Source organism: Melanotaenia boesemani, chromosome 10 (genome assembly GCF_017639745.1).
Source record: "Melanotaenia boesemani isolate fMelBoe1 chromosome 10, fMelBoe1.pri, whole genome shotgun sequence".
In the NCBI taxonomy this organism is placed as follows: Eukaryota; Metazoa; Chordata; class Actinopteri; order Atheriniformes; family Melanotaeniidae; genus Melanotaenia; species Melanotaenia boesemani.
Window position 1 is genome coordinate 15,800,665 of NC_055691.1, and position 26,056 is coordinate 15,826,720.

Here is a 26,056-nt window from a genome sequence, read left to right on the forward strand (position 1 = left end):
AGCTAATATTTTCCATGAAATAGAAATATCTGTTTCAACATCTAACATGTTGTTATTTTCTGTTAATAAAATGTAGGTTTATGAAATTTGCAGCTCGTTGAATTCTGATTTCCTTCTCATTTTTAGGGAGCTGGAATTGTAGAATATATAAAGTGTTATGTGGGATGCCACAGGCATGATCACAGCAGGCTTGCCAGTGCATAAATAAAGTCTAAAAAATAAAATAACAGAGCATATCATCCATGCTTGAACGCATTTGATACCACAAAGGGGGGATGAATACTGTAAAATCAACACAGTGCTGCTCATCATCAGCCCCATAAACAGTAATTGACTCATTTTAGAAGTAAATAGCTCAATTGGAACAAACTCAGACTCACGGTTTAAGCATGGAAAACGTTTAACTGAGCTAAAACAGGCTGCATTCCTCTGATATCTGAATTTCATCTTTGTCATTTGAATCCAGCAGGCAGGGAAGGTTAATAGCTCCCAACAGGACACATTTCCATCTGAGTGGGACACTGTAAACATATCTCAACGTTCATTGTAACTTCTTCGTTGCTTGTTTGCACGATATGATGATAAAGATCAGTGTGCAGAGCTGCAGGCGTTTACATTACCTCGTGACCTGCATATTTAGAAATGGCTATTTCTATTAAAGCTATATTTAAGCACATGGCAGGATGTTTAGATCATGTTTTCCCTCATGTTGTCTCCCTAAATATTTAACAGTGCATATTTTATCGGTGGTTTGTGTGCATTAAGACAGCGGCCCACTTTTCTCCCTCAGTCAGCGGGAGTTCCTGCAGGTGGAAGGGGGCAGAGTTTCCCCAGTTTCTCAGGAAACACCTCCCTCTGCTTTGGATGGGGCGGACAGAGTTGCTGCCGGGACGCTATTAAACTTTTCTGAAACGCTCCAGTTAAGTGCCCGACGTCCTGCCATGCTGGGACTAATGTAAGACTTTCATTTTCCTTTTTTTTCTGGATCGTTGGAACGGTTTTTCTTGCGTCCCCGAGTCATGGCTCCGTTTGGAAAAAACTTCCTGAAAGCTCGGCTGAAAAACAGGTAATTTGACGAGATGCGTGTAAGGTTTCAAGAAACCGTGTTATACTTGGACCGAGCGTTGGACAGCAAACTGTGTGGTTGAGATGTTTGAGATTGGGACATTTTACGCACAATACAGCGCGCGCTGGAGTTTGGAGCACAAGCAACAAAGTGGATTAAGTTATTCACGCATTTCTGGACTAGTTTTAGAATAATACTGAAGAATAATGATAAGTACAAGTCTTTAAATGTACATTTTTAGACAATTTAAGTATTCAAGTGTTAAATATGTATTGCTTTTGTCTCAGGGTTAGGAACATTAGTGCAGCACATAAGTTTTTTCCTTCTTTTTTTTAACCAGTATGAACCCAAATTATGAAATCCCAACACCTGTGTTGCCACTTAAAGGATAATACGTGTGAAAATGTATGAGGACTCAACATTAGTGACATTTTGTAAGCCATTGTGCAAGCAGTGGCACATATTCAAGTGATCCAATTTCTCAGTGTGGCCCTCAGTGGTGGTTCTCATAAACTCCACAGTGCATCAACAAAGGTGTTCATTTATTTAGTTGTTTCATCTGGGCCAGTGGAGTCACATAACATCCATGCATCAGTCTGAGAGAGATCCTATCATCAAGACTGAAATAATTTGCTGTAGTAATTTTCTTAAGTGCCTCACTTGGTCTTTTGATGTATCTCTGGCTGCAGCTGGGCTCCAGCCAAGCTCCCAAAAAGGTGGGAAAATTAGGTTTACTTAGCAAGAAGCTGCCTCCTGTTGTTGCTGCAGAAATTCCTTTCAGTTTGTTGACTGCAGCCTTTTGTTGTGCAGAGTTTGTACACAGTTACTCTTTTAGTGTAACTAGGTCATGATCCAATTCCTTACAGGATTCGTGCTCACAAGAACAGAATCAAGAAAGTTGAAATATTTTCATTAGCTCTCAATATAAAGAGTTTTGTTTACCACCAAACTCAGCAAAAATAAAAGTAATAAAAAAGTTTGGATTAAGTTTAGATATAGGCTTAAAACTATTTGATAAATCAATATAAAACCTCTGACAGTGGAGCCATCAGCAGACTGGGTGTATGTTCACATCAAACAGAGCTGAGTAGGACCTTTGATAAAACTTCAAACAGTCAGACTGAAGTTGTCTCAAGTGGATGTCTTTGTGTGTGTGTATGTGTGTATGTGTGTGTGTGTGTGTGTGTGTGTGTGTGTGTGTGTGTGTGTGTGTGTGTGTGTGTGTGTGTTGCACAGTAATTACCATTGTGGCACCTATAATTATGTCAAGTGTTTAGATCTGTAGATGTCAAACGTTTGATTACCCAGACTGGCTCGTACTCGCACTGAAGCCCTGAGTTGGCTGTTTGCTGAGGATTGACAAGACGTGGAGTTGCCACTGAAACAATAAAACTTTCTCAGCATGAAACTTAAACATAGTGATGATCCCAGTTGGCACTATTCGATTGAATACTTTACTTTCAAGCTCATAATGCATCATCCAAGTCTTGTAACTGAGTATTTGAACACACCAGAAAGAAAACTTCCAGCTAGCGGCTAGGACATACACTGAATGCCTGTGCAGGAAAACTTTGCTTTTCAGTGATTAGTTTTTTTATGTTATACTAAAGGAAAAGTGGATGATTACTTAGATAAATAACAAGTAAACACAGAGCAGCATGTACTCTATCCTTTTCAGTCATGTCAGATAGAGTCGGTCTCTCTTGAGTCACAGTTACTAGTTGGTCTTTAATTTTTCCACTCCACATGGCCATGTGGTTGTGAAAGGTTTGCTGGTTTTGAATAAATGTCCATGTTAAACAACCGCTCAGGGTGAAGGTTATGTTCACTGGATGGGATGCAAAATTCCCAATCGAATTAGCCTAAAGAACAGACCAATATTGTACATAAATGGTCATGGGATGCACACAATGAAAATATAACAGAAACAGATACTGACTGGTGTACCATATGGCCCAACAGTGGATACTCAGCTTGGTGTGTAAGATGACTTATACAGAATCAGATTTAAAAAATCCTACAGTGGTGATGGATCTGTCACACTGAGATGACAAAAAGAGAAAGAGACATTCACTGATGGCCAGTTGTTGGCTTGGTGTATGTGGGCCTTACAGATTTATTGCTAGAACATTTAATTTACTTAACTTTAAGTTTACAATCAAATTTATGCCAACTTTACCTTAAAAGTGCAACGTGTAACAAAATAAAACATCAATGACAGAAAAGATTTAAACAGAATTAAAACCTATGTTTCTATTGGTGTCTATCACTTCCAATGAGCCACTAATATGTACTTTCTGTGGGTTCACATATATGGCAGCTGCCATATTTGAACTGCCATTTTACTACGGTGTCTTTGGATGGACAAAACTTGTGTGTGAAGTGAGAACTGTCTGAGCTTTAAAGCTGCTGTTGATAGGTGCTAGAGCACAGTTAGGGGTCACTAACACCTTAAAAGGTGCATAGATCCACTGGATCCACTCATAGATGTTTATGTCTGGAATAATTTTGGCCACATATGGCCACCATCCGTTCACAACTGAGCTTGGTATTTGAAGTACTTTCTATTAGAGATGCACTCATCTGCTTTCTTGAGTTTCCAATCCGATTCTGATATCTGAAATTTGGATATCGGCCGATACCAAATCAGTTTACATGAATATTATTATGATTCTTGTCATTATTGCTGTTGTTGGTATTGTGTAATGTTTCTCTTAAATAAACAAAAAAGGAATATGAAGGCCTGGCAACACTGCCAATGATTTTACCACATTACTTTTCTATATCACCCTCTAGACATTGGTCTTGTTATACTTGTATGCTTTAGTGGTCATACTGTATGACTGTTCCTGCAATTTGAAGCACCCACACAACTTAATAAGTTGACTAATAATGATTTATTCCAATGTAGCATATTAAAAACATCATTTATCTGAACTGATTTAAAATCAAGCTTAATCTTCTACTATTAACATTGCTTAAAGGAACAGGTTGAAACTCTTGCTAATATCCAGTGGTCAAGTTGCAGCCAATTTCAAATCTTGTTAGTGCAGTTATCCAGTGACACTGACAACCTGATCTACAAATACAGAACAAAATATGCAATTTTTAGTCGTATTAGAAGTAAAAACTGTTTATTTTGAGTAAACCCAACCAAGTGAACACTGGACTTTATTTCATTGTTGCATATAGCTGTGAATGTCTCCTATATATCTTAAAGACGCACTAACTTTTGCAGATTTTCTTAGTGAGGTGGCCCCATATCAACAGCTTATTCATAAGCATCCATCTTGCATCCTACCCGTACTGTGAGCTCTTTCCAGCCAATAGAAGACAGTTGTCCTCTTGTTCTGCCCTTTTCTCTCTTTCTTCTCTTCTCTTCCACCAATAATGTCCTGTTACGTTTCTTTGCTGAATCAGCCAAGAAACTGTGTGAAACTCAGCTGTAATGTACCTGTAGCAGTATCCAGGAAGCAAAAGTTGTGCATTTTCTCTGTTGGGCTCCAGAAATGCACAAAATAAATAACACTGTACCATCAAACGAGTCAGAAACATAGAATTTTATGGTTGGCAAGTAACATAGTGTGACTTTAAAAAGCTCAAGTGAAGTCTGTATTTTATGTTAAAATCCCAAAAAACATAAAATTAACAGGTCAATAAGTGGTTTGGACGTTTATAATGGAGGCATTTGAGGACAAAAACCCAGCAATCTTAAAGCGTATTTTAGTGGTACGATAAATGATAGTGTGTTGGTGCTTTTCATTCCTCTGTAGCTGTCAACTCCCAATCAGGCCGGTTCTATTTATATTATCAGTCCTGTTTAAATCTGTGCTAAATGTGACCATTTAATTGGCATCTGCAAATAGAGCTGGGCAGTCACTTAACGCTCACTTATGAACCATATACAGCTCAACTTTAGCCTAGATGTCTGTGGATGATTAACATGTCTTTCAGATGTCTTTTTAACCAAAAAAAGAAGAAAAAAAAAAAAAAGAAAACAACGCTGAAGAGGAATGTGCGGACCTGGAAACAATGCTACAGATTTCCCTACATTCTTTATGATCACTTCTCTCCGTCTGCTTGTGTGTTGTGATGATAATATGGCTGTTCTCTCTTGTTGAAGGACCCACAACACTAACAGATGTAAATGGTTCAGTCTCTGATAGTAAAAAGAGTTCAGTTCATTTAGCCAAACAATTATATACTTATAGAAACAGGTTTGAATAGGATAATCAATGTTTCTGTCATATATATTTAAACACTGTCATTTAAGTGGTTGCCAGTCTGTGAGATATGTGGCCTCCTGATATAAACCACAAATACAACATTACAGCATCCTGCACGGGGACAATTAGTCGCTGAAATTGCTTAGTTTGTTTAAATTATCAGACAGGAGCAAACAGTAAACAAAAGATGCTGTTTTTGCATAAAGATATGAAAGTAATTCATTTTTAATGTGAGCAAAAGCTAATTTAGTGACACAGACCTGCTGGAGGAAGGAAAAATAATAGGGGTGGGTAGATTCACAGAGGAAACGAAGAGAAGGAAAGGGGTGTTGTGTCTCTGCTCTCAGATGCCTATCAGAGCACGAGTCATTCCAGAGACAAACATATCCAGATAGACAGGTGATGTTATTTCCTCAACAATCCCTCATCCTCTTACAGATAAGAACAAGAGGAAGCACCTTGTTTTTCTCCTGCATTTTGTTTCCTTTATACAGATTAAACAAAAACATGATGCAGATACTTCACTTTCTCTGTCTGATATGCTCTATGTATGATTTTGTGAGGACACATCGGCTTAGTTTTAGTCATTTTTGTTGTAACTTTATTAATGGGCCTTGTTCTTTTTTATTACCTGCTCAACATATATGTAAGGTCAAGCTGTATGTTTAAAAATAGCTCCTGTGATTGGTTTAGTGTATGCCAGTGAAAGGTTTTCGATTTGCAAGTTTATTGCACGGCTTGATATAATTTTACTATATAGAGTACAATGCAAAGGTCTGTAATGTGGTCCTTCATGTCCCACATCAGACTGCAGTCCTTTAATAAATTTTAAGGGCTTAATTTACCCAAATTCCTACAGAAAAATGTATAACTTACCAATATTTATACTTGAAATAATTTTCTTGACTTAGTTTTTCAGTAGGAAGCAGTTTCTGGTATTCTGTGTTTGCGCCATTACTTTGCGATGCAATGTCACTCTGTTAATCACAGGCTCCAACTTAAAAATGTCATGACAATAACTAGATTGCTTACCTTAAAATTTAATTTGGAAAGCCACAAATCTCTAAGGATGAATGTTTCTGACCCCAATAGCTTTCCGGTGGTGCTGCCATGAGGCTGACATTTGTAGATTTATCCAAATTGTCTGCTACTGAGTGAATGACATTTGACAAACATTTTTCTCATCCTCAGTGAATTTCATCATGTTTGTTAATGTCTTAGTTTTCCTTTCCATCCTGTCATCAAGTCAGTAAAATCTCTGAGTTTTCCATCAGCCTCAACTCTACTTGGTGGGCATCATAAACAAAATAGTTGACACTTTGTGGCTTTAGGTGGCATAAATAATGGAAGTGGGCATGTATCAAGTAGTGAGGGGGTACATATAATTAATGATAAAGGTGTCCAATGGAATGGAAAAACAAGTAAGCCATTTATTAATCAAGATTATCTTTTTGTTTTTTTTTGTTTTTTTGAGTAAAACTTCTTTAAAAACGGTTGCAAGTTGTTCAAAATGCTGCCAAGTTTCTGACAAAATCCTCACGTGACTCTAATTTTGATGCAACTGCTTTGGCTTCTGGTTTATTTCAAAGATTTAAGATTTTTTTTTACTAGCTTGGAGAGCTCTTCACAGACAGGCACCAGGTTATATCAGAGAGCTTCTGCACCATATCTCCCTGGCAGGTCCCTGAGGTCCTGTGACCAGAGCCTGCTGATGGTAACCCTTACTGAGCTGAAAACAACAGGAGACAGAGCTTTTTGTTCTGTGGCCCCTAAAATCTGGAACTCTCTTCCTTTGGACTTGAGATTCGCAGACTCAGTGGTCACTTTAAAAATCCAGTTCAAAACGTATCTTTTTAAATCTACTTTTTATTAATTTCTATTGTTTTTATGCATTGTTGGCTCTTGTGAAGCACTTTGTGATTTTGTATCTTAAAGGGTGCTAAAAAATAATGTTTAACTTGCTTTATTTAACTGATAATGTGCTGATTTGAATTGAGTTGATTACTAATTGTTTTTATTTTCTTATAAGAGCACAACCCCCTTCATACAAGTAAAACACTTTCATGTAATATTTCTAGAAATCACAGATAATTTAAACTAAAAGCTTCTGCAAAGTGTGTCTGAGCCTGTACTTATCCACTTGTAAACAAAGTGGAGGTTGGAGAGGTGAAGGTGGATTAACTTTGTTCTTGGAGACTTTTTTTTTTATCTAAGTGTGAAACCGCTGGCTTTTCCTTTAATTTTGCCTTTAGCTTTCCAGTTCCAGTCTTTTGTAAGTTCCTCGAGAGACCACATGCAACCTTTCAAATCCATGCACATTTCAACAATTCTTCCAATCAAAACAACCAAATAGGTTGTTTATTAATTCTTTAAATATGACACTAATGGTGGCTTCTTCCGAACTAAGGCCCCAACAAGCAGAAGAAGGGAAATATGTGCAAAGTCATTCTCAAGTGTTTCCTTAAATTAGCCACAAAGTCATCATGAGGAAGTAGTGGTTGGTATATTTACAAGTAATGTTGTGAACCATGCGTCTTAGTGGGATGGTGATCTAAAACAGCATATAAAATAAAACCACAAAGCTAGGGTAAGAAAATGATTCATAGTTAGGGCTGAATTGGGTATTATATGCAATATGACTGTCACCTCCACTGGCACAATTCTATGACAAAACTTCAGTATGTTTAATTCCAGCAGTCACATTACTTGTTAATGTTAAGAACATAATAGTAATAACTAAAAAACCATTATTTCTGTTCTGCAGTTTTCACATTAACCTTTTAAATCTGACCATGTTGCCAGTGATAGAAAGAGACATGCATAATTCAAATTATGATTCCTCAACCAATCATGCTATTAACGTACTACCAACAGATTCCAAAAACTGAGACGTGGGATTTTCCCTTTAAATACTTAATATCATGTGATCACTTCTGTGAGGGTAGGGGTGGAGGAGTTAAGCAGAACATGAAATCTGCACTTTTTTTATGTCAGCAACATGATTGGATTTAAAGGGACACTGTGTAACATTTTCTGTTGTTTACTGTCTAAAATCGATGTCTGCATATATATATATATATATATATATATATATATATATATATATGTGTGTGTGTGTGTGTGAGTGTGTGTGTGAGGCCAGTTTTCCCATTGAGAGCTGCTCCCTCTGTGAGAACCATTCTTCCTTCTAAATACAGAGGAATTATATCTGTCAGTAAATTTCTGTCCACCAGATGTTTTCCCCATGACCAATTATGATCCAGAAGGAACTTCTTCACCTGAGTGTGTTAAGTTAGAAACACAGTAATTCTTTTACTGGTTAACACATACTTCTTTTTTTGTTTCGTAGTGGTCACATATGTATACTCTTATTGTGAAAGGGGGGAAGTCCAGTTTCTGGTATGGTGACGTAAACGGAAGTAGGCGAACTGTGTTGCTGTGAATATGGTGGCGGTGAATAAAGTTAATGTTGAATTTCTGTGTGTAACAGAGTAAACACTCTGTTAACTATCGGATGACATACTTTCATCAGTGTTGTCGAGGCTTTTTGAGACACGGCGGCTACCATTGTTGCAATATGTGTTTGAGAAAGTGAAATGCGAGAATGCACTATGTGTTAAAAATGCGATACAGGACTCAAACGTTAGATGGCAGTAATTCTTACACAGTGTCCCTTAACTGGGCTAATGCACCAACTCTGGACTTCTTGGGCCAGTGTCTGGCAAATATGAGATGTGTTCCTGCTTTAACACACCTGAGATAAACTAACAGATCATTCAAAGGCTTGTGCAGCTTGTGTTGAGGAGAATCATTTCAGCTGAATCAGGTGTGTTGCACCAGGAAAACATCTAAAACCAGCAGGGCATTGGCACTGGAGGTCCAGAGTTCGTGATCCCTGGGCTAATGGAGATCATTTTACACTTCATGGACAGTTTGTCTCATAACTATGGAAGCCCATTTCCGTCACTCTGACGAAAAAAAAAAAACCATTGTATCTCATTATTATGAGATAGTATCTCAAAATAATGAGATACTTAAGTCATAATTATCAGAATCAGAATCAGAAATACTTTATTAATCCCTTGCAGGGAAATTCATGTTTTCAGTACAACCCATCCAAACAGGAACAGGCAGACTGACGGAGCAGCCGTTTCTACAGCGCTCCTTGATTATGAGATACTATCTCATTATTATGAGATACTATCTCATAATATTGAGATAGTTAAGTCATAATTATGAGATAGTATCTCATTATTATGAGATACTATCTCATAATAATGAGATAGTTAAGTCATAATTATGAGATACTATCTCATTATTATGAGATAGTATCTCATTATTATGAGATACTATCTCATAATAATGAGATAGTTAAGTCATAATTATGAGATAGTATCTCATTATTATGAGATAGTATCTCATAATAATGAGATAGTTAAGTCATAATTATGAGATACTATCTCATTATTATCAGATTCAGATTCAGATTCAGATAACCTTTATTTGTCCCACAGCGGGGAAATTGCAGCGCAACAGCAGCAGAAGACACGCAATAGACAACAAATGGTACAATTTAAGAGGATAATAAAAAGAAATGTAAGTACTTAAACATAATAAAACTAAGTGAAATAGTTAAATAAATGACTAAATGTAATAAAAAACCTGTACACAGTACAGGGGGTGTGTCTGGGGATGTATATACAAGGTAATGGGTAGTGCAAAAACAGCAGTGAAAAATGGACAGTAAGATAAATGATATGTTATTGCACAAGTCCGTATAGTTCGTTATATTCTTCAGTCTAGCGGGCATTAAGTTTGTTGTGAAGCCTGACAGCAGCAGGCAGGAAAGATCTGCGGTACCTCTCCTTCACGCAGCGAGGATGAAGCAGCCGCTCACTGAAGGAACTGCTCAGAGCTGTCAGGGTGTGCTGGAGGGGGTGGGATGGGCTGTTCAACATGGATGACAGCTTAGCAGTCATCCTCTCATTTCCCACTACCTCTACTGAGTCCAGGGGGCATCCCAGGACAGAACTGGCCCTCCTCACCAGTCTGTCCATTTTCCTCCTGTCTCTGTCCATTATGCTGCTGGTCCAGCAGACTATCCCATAGAAGATGGCTGAGGCCACCACAGAGTCATAAAAGGTCCTGAGGAGTGGGCGCTGCACTCCGAAGGACCTCAGCCTCTTGAGCAGGAACAGTCTGCTGTTGCCCTTCTTGACCAGGGCGTTGGTGTTGTCCGACCAGTCCAGACGGTCATTCAGGTGAACACCCAGGTACTTGTAGGACCTCACCAGGTCGATGTCCATTCCCTGGATGTTCACTGGTACAGGTGGAGAGTTGTTATGCCTGCGGAAATCCACCACCAGCTCCTTGGTTTTGCTGGTATTGATCTGGAGGTTATTCCGCAGGCTCCAGTCCACAAAGTCCTGAATAAGTCCTCTGTACTCCCTGTCGTCTCCATCTGTAATGAGGCCAACAACAGCAGAGTCATCAGAGTACTTTTGCAGATGGCATGATGGTGTGTTATGTGCGAAGTCCGCAGTGTAGAGGGTGAACAGGAAAGGAGCCAGAACCGTTCCCTGCGGTGCACCCGTGCTGCAGAGAAGCCGGTCCGACTCAGAGCCCTGCACCCTCACAAATTGTGGTCTGTGGGTAAGGTAGTCATGGATTGTCCATAACGAACACCTTGTTCAGACATAAGAGTGTCCACATGTGCACTTGGCACCAGGACACTCTAGGCCGCAGTTCGATGATCGACTTTGTAGTCGTGTCGTCGGACTTGCGGCCGCATGTCCTGGACACTCGGGTGAAGAGAGGGGCGGAGCTGTCAACTGATCACCACCTGGTGGTGAGTTGGCTCAGATGGTGGGGGAGGATGCCGGTCAGGCCTGGCAGGCCCAAGCGTGTTGTGAGGGTCTGCTGGGAACGTCTGGCAGAGTCCCCTGTCAGAAGGAGTTTCAACTCCCATCTCCGGCAGAGCTTCAACCAAGTCCCGGGTGAGGCGGGGGACATTGAGTCTGAATGGGCTGTGTTCCGTGCCTCTATTGTCGAGGCGGCCAGCCGCAGCTGTGGCCGTAAGGTCGTCGGTGCCTGTCGTGGCGGTAACCCCCGAACTCGTTGGTGGACACCGACAGTAAGGGATGCCGTCAAGCTGAAGAAGGAGTCCTATCGGGCCTTTTTGGCCTGTGGGACTCCAGAGGCAGCTGATGGGTATCGGCGGGCTAAGCGGAGCGCGGCTTCGGCGGTCGCTAAGGCAAAAGCTCGGGCGTGGGAGGAGTTTGGAGAGGCCATGGAGAATGACTTCCGGACGGCTTCGAGGAGATTCTGGTCCACCATCCGGCGGCTCAGGAGGGGAAAGCAGTGCTCCGTCAACACTGTGTACAGTGGGGATGGGGGGCTGCTGACCTCGACTCGAGACGTTGTGAGGCGGTGGAGGGAATACTTCGAAGACCTCCTCAATCCCACCAACACGTCTTCTGATGAGGAAGCAGAGTCTGGGGTAGCTGGTGCTGGCTCGCCTATCTCTGGGGCTGAGGTCGCTGAGGTGGTTAAAAATCTCCTTGGTGGCAAGGCCCCGGGGGTGGATGAGGTCCGCCCAGAGTTCCTTAAGGCTCTGGATTCCGTAGGGCTGTCTTGGTTGACACGCCTCTGCGGCATCGCGTGGACATCGGGGGCAGTCCCCCTGGACTGGCAGACTGGGGTGGTGGTACCCCTCTTCAAAAAGGGGGACCGGAGGGTGTGCTCCAACTACAGGGGGATCACACTCCTCAGCCCCCCCGGTAAGGTCTATTCAGGGGTGCTGCAGAGGAGGGTCCGTCGGATAGTCGAACCTCGAATTGAGGAGGAGCAGTGTGGTTTTCGTCCCGGTCGTGGAACAGTGGACCAGCTCTACACCCTCTTTGGGGTCCTCGAGGGGGCATGGGAGTTTGCCCAACCAATCTACATGTGTTTTGTGGATTTGGAGAAGGCATTTGACCGTGTTCCCCGGGGACTCCTGTGGGGGGTACTCCGGGAGTATGGAGTGCCGGACTCGCTTGTAAGAGCTGTCCGGTCCCTGTACGACCGGTGTCAGAGCTTGGTCCGCATTGCCGGCAGTAAATCAGAATCGTTTCCAGTGCGGGTTGGACTCCGCCAAGGCTGTCCTTTGTCACCGATTCTGTTCATAACTTTTATGGATAGAATTTCTAGGCGCAGCCGAGGTGTCGAGGGGATCCGGTTCGGTGGCCTCAGGATTGGGTCTCTGCTCTTTGCAGATGACGTGGTTCTGTTGGCTTCATCGGAACGTGATCTTCAGCTCGCACTGGAGCGATTCGGAGCCGAGTGTGAAGCGGCTGGGATGAGAATCAGCACCTCCAAATCCGAGACCATGGTCCTCAGCCGGAAAAGGGTGGAGTGCTCTCTCCGGGTCTGCGATGGGGTCCTGCCCCAAGTGGAGGAGTTTACATATCTCGGGGTCTTGTTCACGAGTGAGGGAAGGATGGAACGAGAGATCGACAGGCGGATCGGTGCGGCGTCCGCAGTGATGCGGGCTCTGCATCGGTCTGTCGTGGTGAAGAGAGAGCTGAGCCGAAAGGCAAAGCTCTCGATTTACCGGTCGATCTACGTTCCTACCCTCACCTATGGTCATGAGCTGTGGGTAATGACCGAAAGAACGAGATCTCGAATACAAGCGGCCGAAATGAGTTTCCTCCGCAGGGTGGCCGGGCTCTCCCTTAGAGATAGGGTGAGAAGCTCGGTGATCCGGGAGGGGCTCAGAGTAGAGCCGCTTCTCCTCCACATCGAGAGGAGCCAGATGAGGTGGCTCGGGCATCTGGTTAGGATGCCTCCTGGACGCCTCCCTGGTGAGGTGTTCCGGGCACGTCCCACCGGAAGGAGGCCCCGGGGCAGACCCAGGACACGCTGGACAGACTACATCTCTCGGCTGGCCTGGGAACGCCTCGGGATCCCTTCGGATGAGCTGGTGAATGTGGCCGGGGAGAGGGAAGTCTGGGTTTCCCTGCTTAGGCAGCTGCCCCCGCGACCCGACTCCGGATAAGCGGAAGAGAATGGATGGATGGATGGATGGGTAAGGTAGTCCAGAATCCAGGAGGTGAGGTGATGGTCCACCCCAGCCAGCTGCAGCTTGTCCACCAACAACCTGGGCTGGATGGTGTTGAATGCACTGGAGAAATCAAAGAACATCATCCTCACAGTGCTTCCAGCCTTCTCCAGGTGAGAGAGAGAGGTGTGGAGGAGGTAGAGGATGGCATCATCCACCCCGATGTCAGGTTGGTAGGCGAACTGCAGCGGGTCCATGAAGGAGCTCACCATCGGACGCAGATGTGCGAGGACCAGTCTCTCCAGCGCCTTCATCAGGTGAGACGTCAGAGCTACTGGCCTGTAGCCGTTGAGCTCCTTTGAGTGCGATGTTTTTGGCACGGGCACGATGCAGGATGTCTTCCACAACTTTGGCACTTTCCCCAGTTTCAGGCTCAGGTTGAACATGTACCCAAAGATCCCACACAGCTGGTCTGTGCAGGACTTCAGGAGCCTGGAGCTGATGCCGTCCGGACCTGCAGCTTTCCTAGCCCTGGTCTTCTTAAGGGCCTCCCTCACCTGGTATGTAGTGAAGGACAGACCAGAGCAGGGGGGTGTTGATGGGGGAGGGGCACACGGGACAGAGTGTGAAGTGAAGGTGTGTGAGCCAAAGATTGTAAGAGAGGGAGAGGGGGGTAAGGCGGAGCTGCAGGCAGTAGAAGCTGATGGGGTTTGCAGCAGAGGAGACTGGGTCGATGGAAGAGCGGGTGCCTGATCAAACCTATTGAAAAATAAGTTCAGGTCATTTGCCCTGCCCTGGTCTCCCACCCGTTGGGACTTTGGCTCCTTGTAGCCCGAGATGGTCTTCAGTCCCTTCCAGACATCACGGATGTTGTTGTGCTGCAGCTGGTACTCCATCTTCCTCCTGTAACTGTCCTTCCCCCTCCTGATCGTCCTCCTCAACTCCCTCTGCACAAATTTCAGCTCCTCTTTGTTCCTGGACTGAAAGGCTCTCTTCTTCTCCTTCAGGAGAGCCTTGATGTCTGGGGTGATCCAGGGCTTACTGTTGGAGAAGCTCCGTACAGTCCTGGTTGGTACGGTGTTTTCTACACAGAAATTAATATAGTCTGTCAGGCAGTCGGTGAGGCTGTCGATGTCTTCCCCATGGGCATCACTGAAGACACCCCACAGCGTTGTGTGAAAACAGTCCTTCAGGGCCTCCTCGGCTTCTTCGGACCATTTCTTAACGGTGCGGGTGACAGCAGGCTGCCTGTGAACAAAAGGTTTATACACAGGCAGGAGGTGCACAAGGTTGTGATCGGCACGGCCCAGGGGAGGAAGAGGGAGTGAATGATATGCCTCCTTGGTGTTGGCGTAAAACAGGTCCAGTGTTTTATTGTCTCTGGTGCAGCATGTGACATACTGGGTGAATTTGGGCAGTGAGGAGGAGGGTGGAGTAACATGATTGAAATCTCCAGAGATGAGAAGGAGGGCATCAGGGTGCTGTGTCTGCAGCCTGCTCACTGCTGAGAGCAGGACATCACAGGCTGCATCTGCGTTAGCAGAGGGGGGGATGTACACCACCACAGCGAGGGCATGAGTGAACTCCCTCGGCAGGTAGTGGGGCCTCATGCTCACAGCCAACAGTTCAATGTCCTTACAGCAGTGCTGCTCCTTAACAGTGATGTGCCCAGGGTTACACCATCTATCATTTGCAAACACTGCCAGCCCTCCTCCTTTCCTCTTACCGCTCTCCTTGCTTCTGTCTGCCCGTAGTAGCGTGAATCCGTCCAATTCCACAGCCGTGTCCGGAGCCAGCGCAGTTAGCCACGTCTCAGTAAACAGCAGGAGGCTGCTCTCCCGGTACTCACGCCGGTGCCGTCAGCGCCGCCAGCTCGTCCATCTTGTTGGTTAGAGATCTTACGTTCCCCATGATGATGGACGGGAGAACGGGCCGGTAACGTCTCCTCCTAGCGCGGCGCTCGGCTCCGGCCCGGCGTCCCCGTCTCCTCCTCTTCAGTTCGGGGGGAACATCGGGCCGCTCCACAGATAGCACCGGCGCGCTGCGCAGGGCTAACAGCTGATCCCTGCTGTAAACAATGGAGCCATGACTCCGCGTGCGGTCTCCGGACACAGCCGTGAAAAGGGCAAAAACCAGAAGAGCCACCAGCGCTAACTCCGCAAGTTTTGTGTGCATGACGAAGAGGAGTTAAAAGCACACAAGAGCAAAAATAAGAGCAAAGAGAAAGAAATAATTTAAAAGTAGGAAAAGTAAGAAAAAGCTCAACGGTGAGCAGGAGCTGCTGTTGCAGGCTGCCACTCGCGCGGCGCCATCTTGTTAGGACAATTATGAGATACTATCTCATAATTATGACTTAAGTATCTCATTATTATGAGATAGTATCTCATAATAATGAGATAGTATCTCATAATTATGACTTAACTATCTCATTATTATGAGATAGTATCTCATAATAATGAGATAGTATCTCATAATTATGAGATACTAAGTCATAATTATGAGATAGTATCTCATAATAATGAAATACTATCTCATAATAATGAGATAGTATCTCATTATTATGAGATACTTAAGTCATAATTATGAGATACTATGTTTTTTTTTTTTCATCAGAGTGACGGAAATGGGCTTCCATACATAACCACTAGGGGTTGCATGTTCTTTCACTGTGATTTTATAATATTTTTGCTGCATAATCAAATACCCCACTGACATTTTTTTAAGAGAACATCTTGATTTTACATCACAACGAAATACCAATAGATCGAGAGCTATATTACTCAGATTTCAAAGATTATAGATATGTACAAGAGCTAAATTGTCACATTTGAATCTGGCAAATGGATTTGAGAAGAAATGAATCATTTTATCACCACCTGTTGGAAAAATCTTCATCACCTGGGTATATATATATATATATATATATATATATATATATATATATATGTATATGTATATATTGCCATTGACATTTTATCTGATCTCTACTGATCTGAAACAATTGAAAGCTGTTATTCCGTTTGCTATGACTTGTTCAAACACCAGCATGCCGTCCTCTGTGGTAACTTGTAGTTGGCAAATTTATGACACAAGAGAGAATTACAAAGCTGTTATTATGAGCGTTACAATTGAGAGGGTCATTCCACCACAATGAAGATGTAGCGTAATCATTCGACACAAACTTGCAGCAAGATTCCTATAATTTAGAAGTGGTTTCCTCCCACGTGTCTGATGTCTACCTGTGGCTCTCTGCTTCTAAGTTCAACCTGAGGTCAAGCCTGTCCGCTCAGGTTTCTTGAGTTCATTCAAGCATGAGATGTTGAGCTCTAAACTTGTCCTGTATTGCCACTATTCTGCTCCTGTCCTCACCATGGGAAGAAGTTTTTATAGTTTTTGTTATGTTGCAACACCATTGTAGCCTAATTCTATTTCCACGGTAGATTTGAGTTCATTACATCAGTGTTAGCCTAATCTTTATTTTATCAACCAAAGTTGTTACCTATGAAGGTACCCTCATTTGTCCTGTCTAGAGCCAGATCCCCAAATAACATCAAAAGTGACAACCCTTATGAAAATGGTTGTGATGCAATCAGCAGGGTGAAATTCTTGCGTATGTTCTGTCAAGGTAGACTGATAACGCCTAATGAAAATGTTTTTTCTCTGGAAACTTTTTGTTTTGTTTTGTTTTTAAACAGCAGTATTTACTCATGAAATTAATCTTTTAGTTTCCATGAAAATAAAGTGATGTTTGTTTTTATGTCTTGTACAGTATCAGGCTACTGAAACACTAGTGTATGCCCATACAATGACAACAAAACAATGTAGGTGTTGACGCTATGTCTTTGTGTTTTATCTTTTGGATATTTTATCATTACCTGGAAATGAAAATGAAATGAAAGTGTTGATGACTGAGGTGGAATGGTGGCTGGTGCGCCTGTTGAACCTCGATAGCTTCCTTTCATACAGGAAATATGTAAATATGCTGAAGCAATTGTTATGTGCTAGCTGTTTCACACTAACTTCTAACAATTTTAGCCTGGAGCAGGTTAAAAATAAGATGCTAAAGTACACAAAAAATCCTGGAATAAAACATATGGAGTTTCTCTTTTTTAAATCCAGTCTACAAGCTCTTCATGATTGCCAAATTTGCATTGGTGTAGCTCAATGTTAAGCTAAAGTAACCAGCTCCAAAACATCACAAAACATAAGCTTTAATAAAGTGTGAAATTACAAGGAGCCACATCAATAATCTAAAATTAATACATTGTTGTCCAGTAGCATAACTACCTTTTCACATCCATGTTACTCTAGTTCCTAGTTAGCTTGTAGCAATCTTGATTGGTACGCTTGCCATGAAAGTATTCGTCATGAATGATTCTTTAATTTATATTTTTCCTTCTTTTTTATTGTCAGTTAGTAATATTTTGGTCTCCAAAACACTGACAATTTTTATTATTACGAAAGCAATAGCCATAAATGATTCTTTATCATTTTTTCTTCGTGTCATTTGAATCAAAGTTACTGTTTTGTCATTTTTACATTAAAGCTACTCTAGGTTAGCAAGTTGCAATCTGGAGTAGCTATTTTGGTATACATGTTACAAAAGTGATGGTGATATTTTCATTTCTATTTTGTCTCATTTAAATCAGTGATATAATCTCCAAAATGCTGACAGTAGCAGAACTGCTTCTTTTACATCTAAGCTACTCTAGTTGTTAGCTAGTAGCAATCTTGAGGAGACATTTTGGAAAGCAGCTTTTAAAAGAAATGGTCATGAATGATGCACTAAATTCTGTTTCTTCTTCATCTCAGTTAAATCAGTGAAATTTTGGTCTACACAAAGCTGCCATGTCTCATTTTAAACTAGTGGACAGCCACAAAAACACATTTGTTAACACTTTCTTCCCATTAGACTGGAGCTGAAAACCGACCAAGAGTGACCGATATGGAATCCATTATTCTCCTTCCTCCCTCTATCCATTAAACGGTGGTGGCAGGATGTTGCCTGAGAGCTAGTGATTGTGGCCCAGTACAAACACAGGTGTTTCCCTGCTTTGCTGTACCCTTTTCCTGTACAGCTGAAGGCTTGGGTCACCCTTACTGAAATACACAATTCTCTCTAGTCTGTTTATTCACCTTTTTGTTCATAAATTACCATTAAAATATGTTTCTCACATGTTTAGGTTTGTTGGAAATATTTGCTTCAGTGTATTTACCATATCTGGAACAGCTACACTGTTTTTCAGCCAATTCTTATACAGCTTGGCTGGATTCACCAAAGTTAAATTCTTGTTGAATTTCTGACAGTGTTTTAACAAATACTGCCAAATCTAAGCAGCACAAACATGAGGTAATGCAGAGCTGTTGTGTTAGATTGCGTTACGCTGCACAGGTGTGGCTAATTGTATGTGTGCCCACTGTTTTTTTTAATGCGCAGCAGTGACTTTTAGGGATACTAATGGTAGGTGCTGTTGGAATGTTTTGGCTTTAAGGTGTCATGGTTGTTGTCTTGAAATGCCACAGGCGTGTTGAATTTGTGTGGCCTACGAATGGCTCAGGTATTTGCTTTGCCTCACTTCTCTCAAAAGCTTTGAATAACCATTAACCAACATTGTATCACATTCCAGGGACCTCAGTCAACAGCAGGATACACAATGCTCCAGTTATGCATTTTTATGCTGTGTGGGAACCAAAACACAGTGGAATCAGTTTGTAAAATCTACAAACTGTGAGATAATATTGATTTTAGGTTCTCCCTTTTGAAAAATACTGTTCTAACCAGTAATGTCTTACTTGGGTTGGTGTAGGGTGGTATTTATATAATCTTCTTAGCATGTGTATTTTTGTCGTCTCTCTTTCCTCCCAATGATCAGTGCTTAATATGAGCTGTCAGGCAAGATTACCTCAATAGATAAAGACTGCAGCTACATGGTGTAATGTTCCCATCTGAAGCTGTTGCTACATACCGAATGGAGAAGTAATATCTAATATTTTATATCCAGTATGAGAGCAGCTACAGTATCTGGTTTGAATCGTTTGGGACTTTTAAATCAGTATTTTAAAAGAAAAACAAACTTAAAAGAAAAAAAAGGTGTATAGAGAAACAGAGAATCCCACCTAAGTGATATCAGTGTTTGGCCCTGTGGTTGCAACCATTTATGTCATAATGTCATAATGTCAGCAAGTCCCCTGATTGGCCACATTTGCACTTCCTTAGTGATGCCATCTGGTTTTGTTATTTGAAACTATTGTAAGTGGAACTTAGCATTATTCAGAATTTCAGATTTTTTTTTTATTTATTGCTGTTAACAGATTAACAAAATATTACCTGGTGGCCTGTGAAACCACAGACCAACATTCCTTCAGCCCACAAAATCAGCCTCCACTTCAGGATTAGAGGAGCAGCTGAAGTTTTAGTCTCTTGGTGATATCATATGAATAATCTTTTTTTGGTTTATTTGGAGCCATAATTGCAGGAATGTTATATGACACTTAATTTTGCTTTGAGTGTAGGCTTTAACTCTAAACACGAGTAATTCACTGAGACAGAAACTTGGCAGTTTTCTGCAGTACATTAGAGTTAACTCAATAAATCACATAAATTGCAGAATATTTAAAGATGTTATCTTTGATATAAACAATAACATGACACATCATTCTTTTTCCTAAAATCAAATTGAAATGTCTGGCAGTGTTATCTACATATTTGATTACTTGTGGCTGTCCGCATTGCCGGTTCCTATCATTTAATGACTGGATATTAGGTCCTGGATATTACCGGCGCTCCATTAAGCATGTAAAAAAAAGGATATCTACAACCCATCAGTGGTCAATTTTTGAACAAGTTTTACGGTCCAGACGAAAAGTTAATGAGGGCCTCAGGGTTAAATAGCTCAGAACCATCAAGTGATCATCTCTGATGAGTAAGACGATGAGTAACAGTCTAATAGAATCAAGCCAGGGAGCACAAAATGAGTGAATGTAGTTTTCTACTCATTGACCTAATGGAAAATCATTAAAGTCGAATGTTGTCATAAAAACACAGAATTTTAAGAAGTGAATGGACTAAAAGCATGAACATGATAGTGTATGTGTCATACTCAAGGATGCAACTCTATAATTGCTTACGCAAGAGGGTATATGAGTTACTTTGTGGAAAAGTTTATATGAAATTACTACTTCTACTTAAATTTTATGGCTACCTTTGGGGGGTTTGGAGGTAAAGACATTGTAATGTCACTGTTGAAGGTTCAGTTTCAGCTAATGACTCTTTTTATGTCATCTCTCCTTTTTGTCCTCCTCTCTCGCTCTTCCTTTGAAATAAAGGCAAGCAAAAGCCAATCCAGTTCATTGAGATTGCACTTCAGCACGTAAGATATGGAAAACCTGTGCGTGCAGGGACTGTCAGCATTTGATGTGGGTTGGATTGTATGCAATGTGTTGATATACTGCTCATTAACAGTTTGTTTCTGCTTTTCCAAAATCAAATGCAACTCACTTGATTCTGAACTAATTTTAAGAAATCTAGTTTCATATAAATATTAGAAATTGGAACATATTTATGTAGTCAGTAGTTAAATTCAGTTACCACGGGCATGTGAGTTTCTCAAAACATGTTGAATTCTGTCCCAGTTTGTTTCTTGTTAAGACAATGAAACTCCAGGAAAGAGGAGGGCATCGACACACAAATACTGTTTATCTCAATCACCATTTCATTAATTAACTTTAAATGGCCAACAGTGTTCATTACAGCCTACATGTCCCAAAGAAGGGTCATAGTGGCACCAGATGTACTGTAACTTCGGGGCTTCACTAGTATGAGAAATTTTTCCCTGTATCAAAGTGTTTGTTAGAGGAATTTCCCATTTGTTGGAATCTGACCAGCAGTTGTTGGAAAAAGCCTGAAATGTGGTGGAGCAGTTGTTTACAGATGTCATTGTTACCATGTCAAAAGCTTTGTTAAAATAGCCAAAGATCTTCTCGATTGTTTTTTTTTATGCGCTTTTGTAATAAGGAAGCATGTTTGTTTGCAGTACGGTTGTAACAATGTGCTGAAAACACATGCCGAGTCAATCATCAAAAACATGTGTTGCATCTAATGATTTCTTGAGCAACAGTGTAAAGCTACATAACAGGAAAATGGATGTAAATTAAGACTTACGAATGTTTTCTATAGCCATAATTGTGAGCTTTGTTTTTCTGTCTCTCATCCAGGACAAAAGATGCAGAGCCAGTGGTTGGAAAGGAGATTCAAGTTACTGTCTGCAATGAAGAGAAGGTTGTCTGTGGAGTAACAAAGCACACAACGTGTGCAGATATGATTCAGGCATTACTGGAGGATCACAAGTCTATCCCTGAGAGCAAGCGACTCCTTCACGGAGAGCCAAAAGACTTTTGTCTTGTGGAGAGGTGGAGGGGATTTGAAAGAGCCTTGCCCCCTCTCACCAGAATCCTGAGACTCTGGTATGCTTGGGGTGACCAGAGACCCTTTATACAGTTCGATCTAGTAAAAACCAGTGATTTTGTGGCTCAGCCCACCAAAAAGGGGCCAAAGTCTAAAGGGGCCAAGCCAAAGCGGTGGGAGCATGGTTGCAGTCAGTATGCCAAGCCTCTACCAGCAGAGAAGCAAAAGCGCATGGTGAAGAAAGCTTTCCGAAAGCTTGAGAAAATACACAAGGAGAGCAGGAGCTCCCCGGGCGCTGAAGAGATCGATCGGATGGTGCAGCTTATCCTCAACCAGGACCACACAATCAGAGAGCAGATCCAGCGGATGAAGGAGCTGGATTTGGAGATTGATCGGTTTGAGCTGGAAGGGCAGAGGGAAACTGAGTCTGAGGGTTCACTGGATCAGGCTTGTGGTCCAAATTTGGCAGTACACAGTGACGAGCAGCTGCAGGAGTTGCTGTACACCAGTGATGGGGTTGCACAGCTGGAGATGCAGGTTCAGAAGCACCAGGAGCTTATCCTCAAACTTTCCCAGGATATCAACATTGAGCTACAGAGGGCTAACTGCCATCTGGACCAAGATGAGGACAGTGAGCAGAAAGGAGCAGCAGCTGCTTCCTGGTTCCCCTCTGATACTGATCAAGCACTCTATAATGCTGAACTTGCAAGGCTTCAAGATGAACTGAAGCACAGCATATTCAATGGAGTAGCACTTCAAAACCAAGTTGCAGAAATGGACAAGCAGCTTAAGTACTATGACGGCACACTGGTTGCCAAGGACCAGGAGTGCTGGCAGCTGGCTTCCCAGCTGAACTCACTGCAAATCATGGACAGCCTGGAGGAAAAGAAGCCCATACCTGTCCCTCTGAAAACTGAGGCTCAGTGCAGCGTGTCGCAGACTGTGAAACTCAAACATAGTCTGTCCCCTCTAGATGTTACAGACACAGACTCAGACACCGGGATTAGCTCTACACACAGTCAGGACTCACTGTCACCTTGTCTCGACTTCCCTCCCCCACTGGACACAGACGTTTAAAGAATCCAGTTAATCCTGCAATTTACTGTTTCACAGGCCCAAGTTGTGCTTCTCACATCATTATCTCTTTGCTTGTGTTGGGTTATTTTATTATCAGATATATTTATTGTATTTTTTTTTTTAAGAAAAATAGCTAGATGATCACTGAAAGTTATTTGTTGTACAGAAGCACAATTTTTTTAACCTACTTTGGACAATTCTGAAGACAAACTCAATTCAACATCCAGGTGCTGTTAAATTATATCTGGGTGTCTGAAAGGTCAATAGATGCACAACTTTGAGGGCAAAACTAAATAATATATGCAAGACACAAACAGGCAAACTACAAATATGGCAAGATGGTGGATCACTGAAGCACTGTCTGAAAATGGAAAATGACAACAAGCAGGAAACAAGTTGTAACCATTCAGGAAGAAGATAAACAATCACCATTAAAACCTCTGCTTGAATTTTGGCAATTAAATCTTGCTGGTCAGCCATGGCTGTAATCAGTCACCTGTAACTTGCAGCATCACGTGGTTATTATTAGTAGTGCCCAAATGCATTGCATGTTGCAAATGTTACATACACGTTGATGTAAAGTGATTGTAGCGGTTTTTATTCAACATTTTATATGTTTTGTTTTTTTTTTTGTTTGTTTTTCACCTACTAATCACCTTTAAAAGTGCCTTACTTGTCATGCAACCTGAGCTGAAACAACATTTTGACCGGAGCCTACTCCAACTGTACTTTTGTGTGAATTGTAGTTGAATAGACAACTTGTCAACTTGTTAAGCCTTAAAGTCAAATAACTTTTTAAACATTAATAACAGGCACTATACCTTAGCACTGTAAAGCCTCTTTGTTCTCTTTGCCACAAGACCACACACATGCAGCATATCTAAAAATAACAAAGATGATAAACTTCCTCTTGCATTATGGTATCATTTCCTTTTACCTCATTGGATAGTACTCCTGAAGTCCACCATCCGGTCTACATCCAGTTCCTCCTACTGGGTGCTGGAAATAAGGTGCCTGGGACCAACAAGTCCTACCCTCTACTCTGACCCTTCCACCCTTGGTTTACATCATCCCTCATTTGAATCCTTGTTCAAGTCTTGCCCTTTATTTCATGCTTTTACACATTCTGCTGTTTTTTTTAATGTGTACATTTTAACTTTAACCAGCATATGCAAAATTTTATTGTATTCTTTATGTGTGTGTTGTTTCACACTGTTTTCTCTCCACTGATGTTTAATACTAAAAGAAAGAAAAAGGAAAAAAATCATTGTTGGTTTCAGTTCAGCAGACAGGTCTTAGTAGCAAATTGTACTTTTTTGCGAGCTCAACCAAATTTTATTTCTGCCTCTGAAATAAATGTGTCTACATTGAAAATGGGTGTTTATGCTAGCCATATTTCTCATTTTCAAATATAAAGTAGTTTTTAAAACTCAAAGAACAATTTCCTTTTATGTACAAGATTTTATCTAAGAGAAAAATGGCTTTTCCCCTTATCCCAGTCCCATGAGTTAAAGGTGAATGTATACTTTTTGCCCTTCCTTAAAGTTCTCAAACTGATTGTGAAGCTGCACTTACATTTCATAATAATGTTTTATATTAAAACAAATACATAAACAAATTGGATGTAAAATTAGTTAAAACCGACCTATTTGTGAAGCCTTCTTCTTGATCATGCTGTATGTATGCTATATGCACTGTAAATAAGATGTGCACAACTTTTAAAAACAATTTGATAAAAGTGTTTGGACAAAAGCTAATATTTATTTATCACACATTTCTATTTCGCTGATGATATTTTACTAAGACTATTTCAGAAGCATAAATCTACTGAATCAAAGTCGCTAGCAAAAACATCACTGTACCCCATGCTAACTTTCATAATAAAGACTAATACTGTCAGAAATTAAAACAAAACATTGTTACAGTTTGTTGGTGTCATTCCTTCCTTGTTTGAGACAATGATAGTATAAAAAGTTCAAATGGGAAAAAGGAGCATTAGTTTATCAGAAACAAGGGTGAAATTTATGGATTCTACAAAGCGCTGAGTCACCAGCAAGAAATGACAAGTCTACCTACGAGCCCCCATCAGTCCCTGCACCATATAATCACACGTGATGGTCTCCAGGAAAGCACAAACAACAGCAAACGCACTCCTCATGTCAAGGTACCACGGACAGACTAACACTTTGTACTCCAGGCAGAGTGCGCCAAGTGAGTGGAAAAGCAGAGGATATCTATTTCACACACTAATTACTACCCCCCCATGCCTCTTTCACTGCCTCAAGCTACTTTGTAACCAAGCATGAAAGGGAGCTCACAATGCGAACAATCTCACACTGGTGCCCCACACCTGTTGATAGAATGAGGGATTGTTATGGCATTTCTAATATGATCTGTCTCACCAACATGCACCAAGCTGGGAATAGACGTCCTCTGGAATTTATTGTGATTTAACAAACATGAAACAGATTGCACTGGCTGTTTTTGCGTCTATATTTAGCATGTCTAAAAGGCAGGTATTACTGGCACAACTTTACGCAGAAATGGCTGCAGTTATATTTGCGAGAAGCAGGCCTAGACACCACGAAAGAAAGTGCATCTTTTCTGATTGTGTTTCTGGAATGCTAGAAGCAAAGATTATTGAAACATGTGGCTGTGTTGCTTTGTTGAATGCTAAGTTACGCAGGATGGGTTGTTGCTGCTGCTGCATTGTGTCTGCTGTCATCGAGAGTGATCAGCACCACCTGTACCCCTTCTTCAATCCCTCTCTTATGGGCATTAATGACCATCGTCAACCCAGATACTGACCAGCTGAGTGTAGCCAAGTGTGCGCTGCAATGCACCACCATTAGCACACAGAGCGCGCACCTAATGCACAATGAAAGATGCCACAGGAAGCACATTCATTTGATCAATATGTCTTGGGCTTAAAGTTTTAATTCATCAATAAAAGCTATTGTTTAGTCACACAACTTGCTCTACAATCAGCTCTAGCGTGTCTCACCCGGTATTCCAGTCATCTACTCTTCACAGTGATGGAGCTGCACCAGTTGTTAAACATTGGTTAGAGGCATCTCCTGTCGGCCCCCACCTGTCTTATTTGCCAAGGTTTTATTGTATGCTATTTGCTTTTGAACTTCATCTTATATCTTGTCACCTCCTCTTAACGTCATCTGGTGTTCTTGTAGTTTTGCCAACTGCATTTTTTTGTTTAGCAAATATGCTTCCATATTAAAATCCATCTG

The 26,056-nt window shown here is 41.6% G+C and overlaps 1 protein-coding gene across 3 annotated transcripts; it reads left to right on the forward strand.

The window, feature by feature from the left end:
- The first annotated feature begins 878 nt into the window (after window positions 1-878).
- rassf9 (Ras association domain family member 9) lies at window positions 879-25,006 on the forward strand. Of its 3 annotated transcripts, none has more exons than XM_041997459.1 (2): window positions 879-1,066; window positions 21,545-25,006. In XM_041997459.1, exons 1-2 carry the CDS (start codon window positions 1,020-1,022, stop codon window positions 22,809-22,811), a joined length of 1,314 nt encoding a protein of 437 aa, XP_041853393.1. In that variant the 5' UTR covers window positions 879-1,019; the 3' UTR covers window positions 22,812-25,006. The 3 variants fall into 3 exon arrangements, with proteins under 3 accessions (XP_041853393.1, XP_041853395.1, XP_041853394.1); XM_041997461.1 differs by lacking the exon at window positions 879-1,066 and adding an exon at window positions 18,748-18,791; XM_041997460.1 differs by lacking the exon at window positions 879-1,066 and adding an exon at window positions 18,802-18,888.
- Window positions 25,007-26,056: the final 1,050 nt, after the last annotated feature.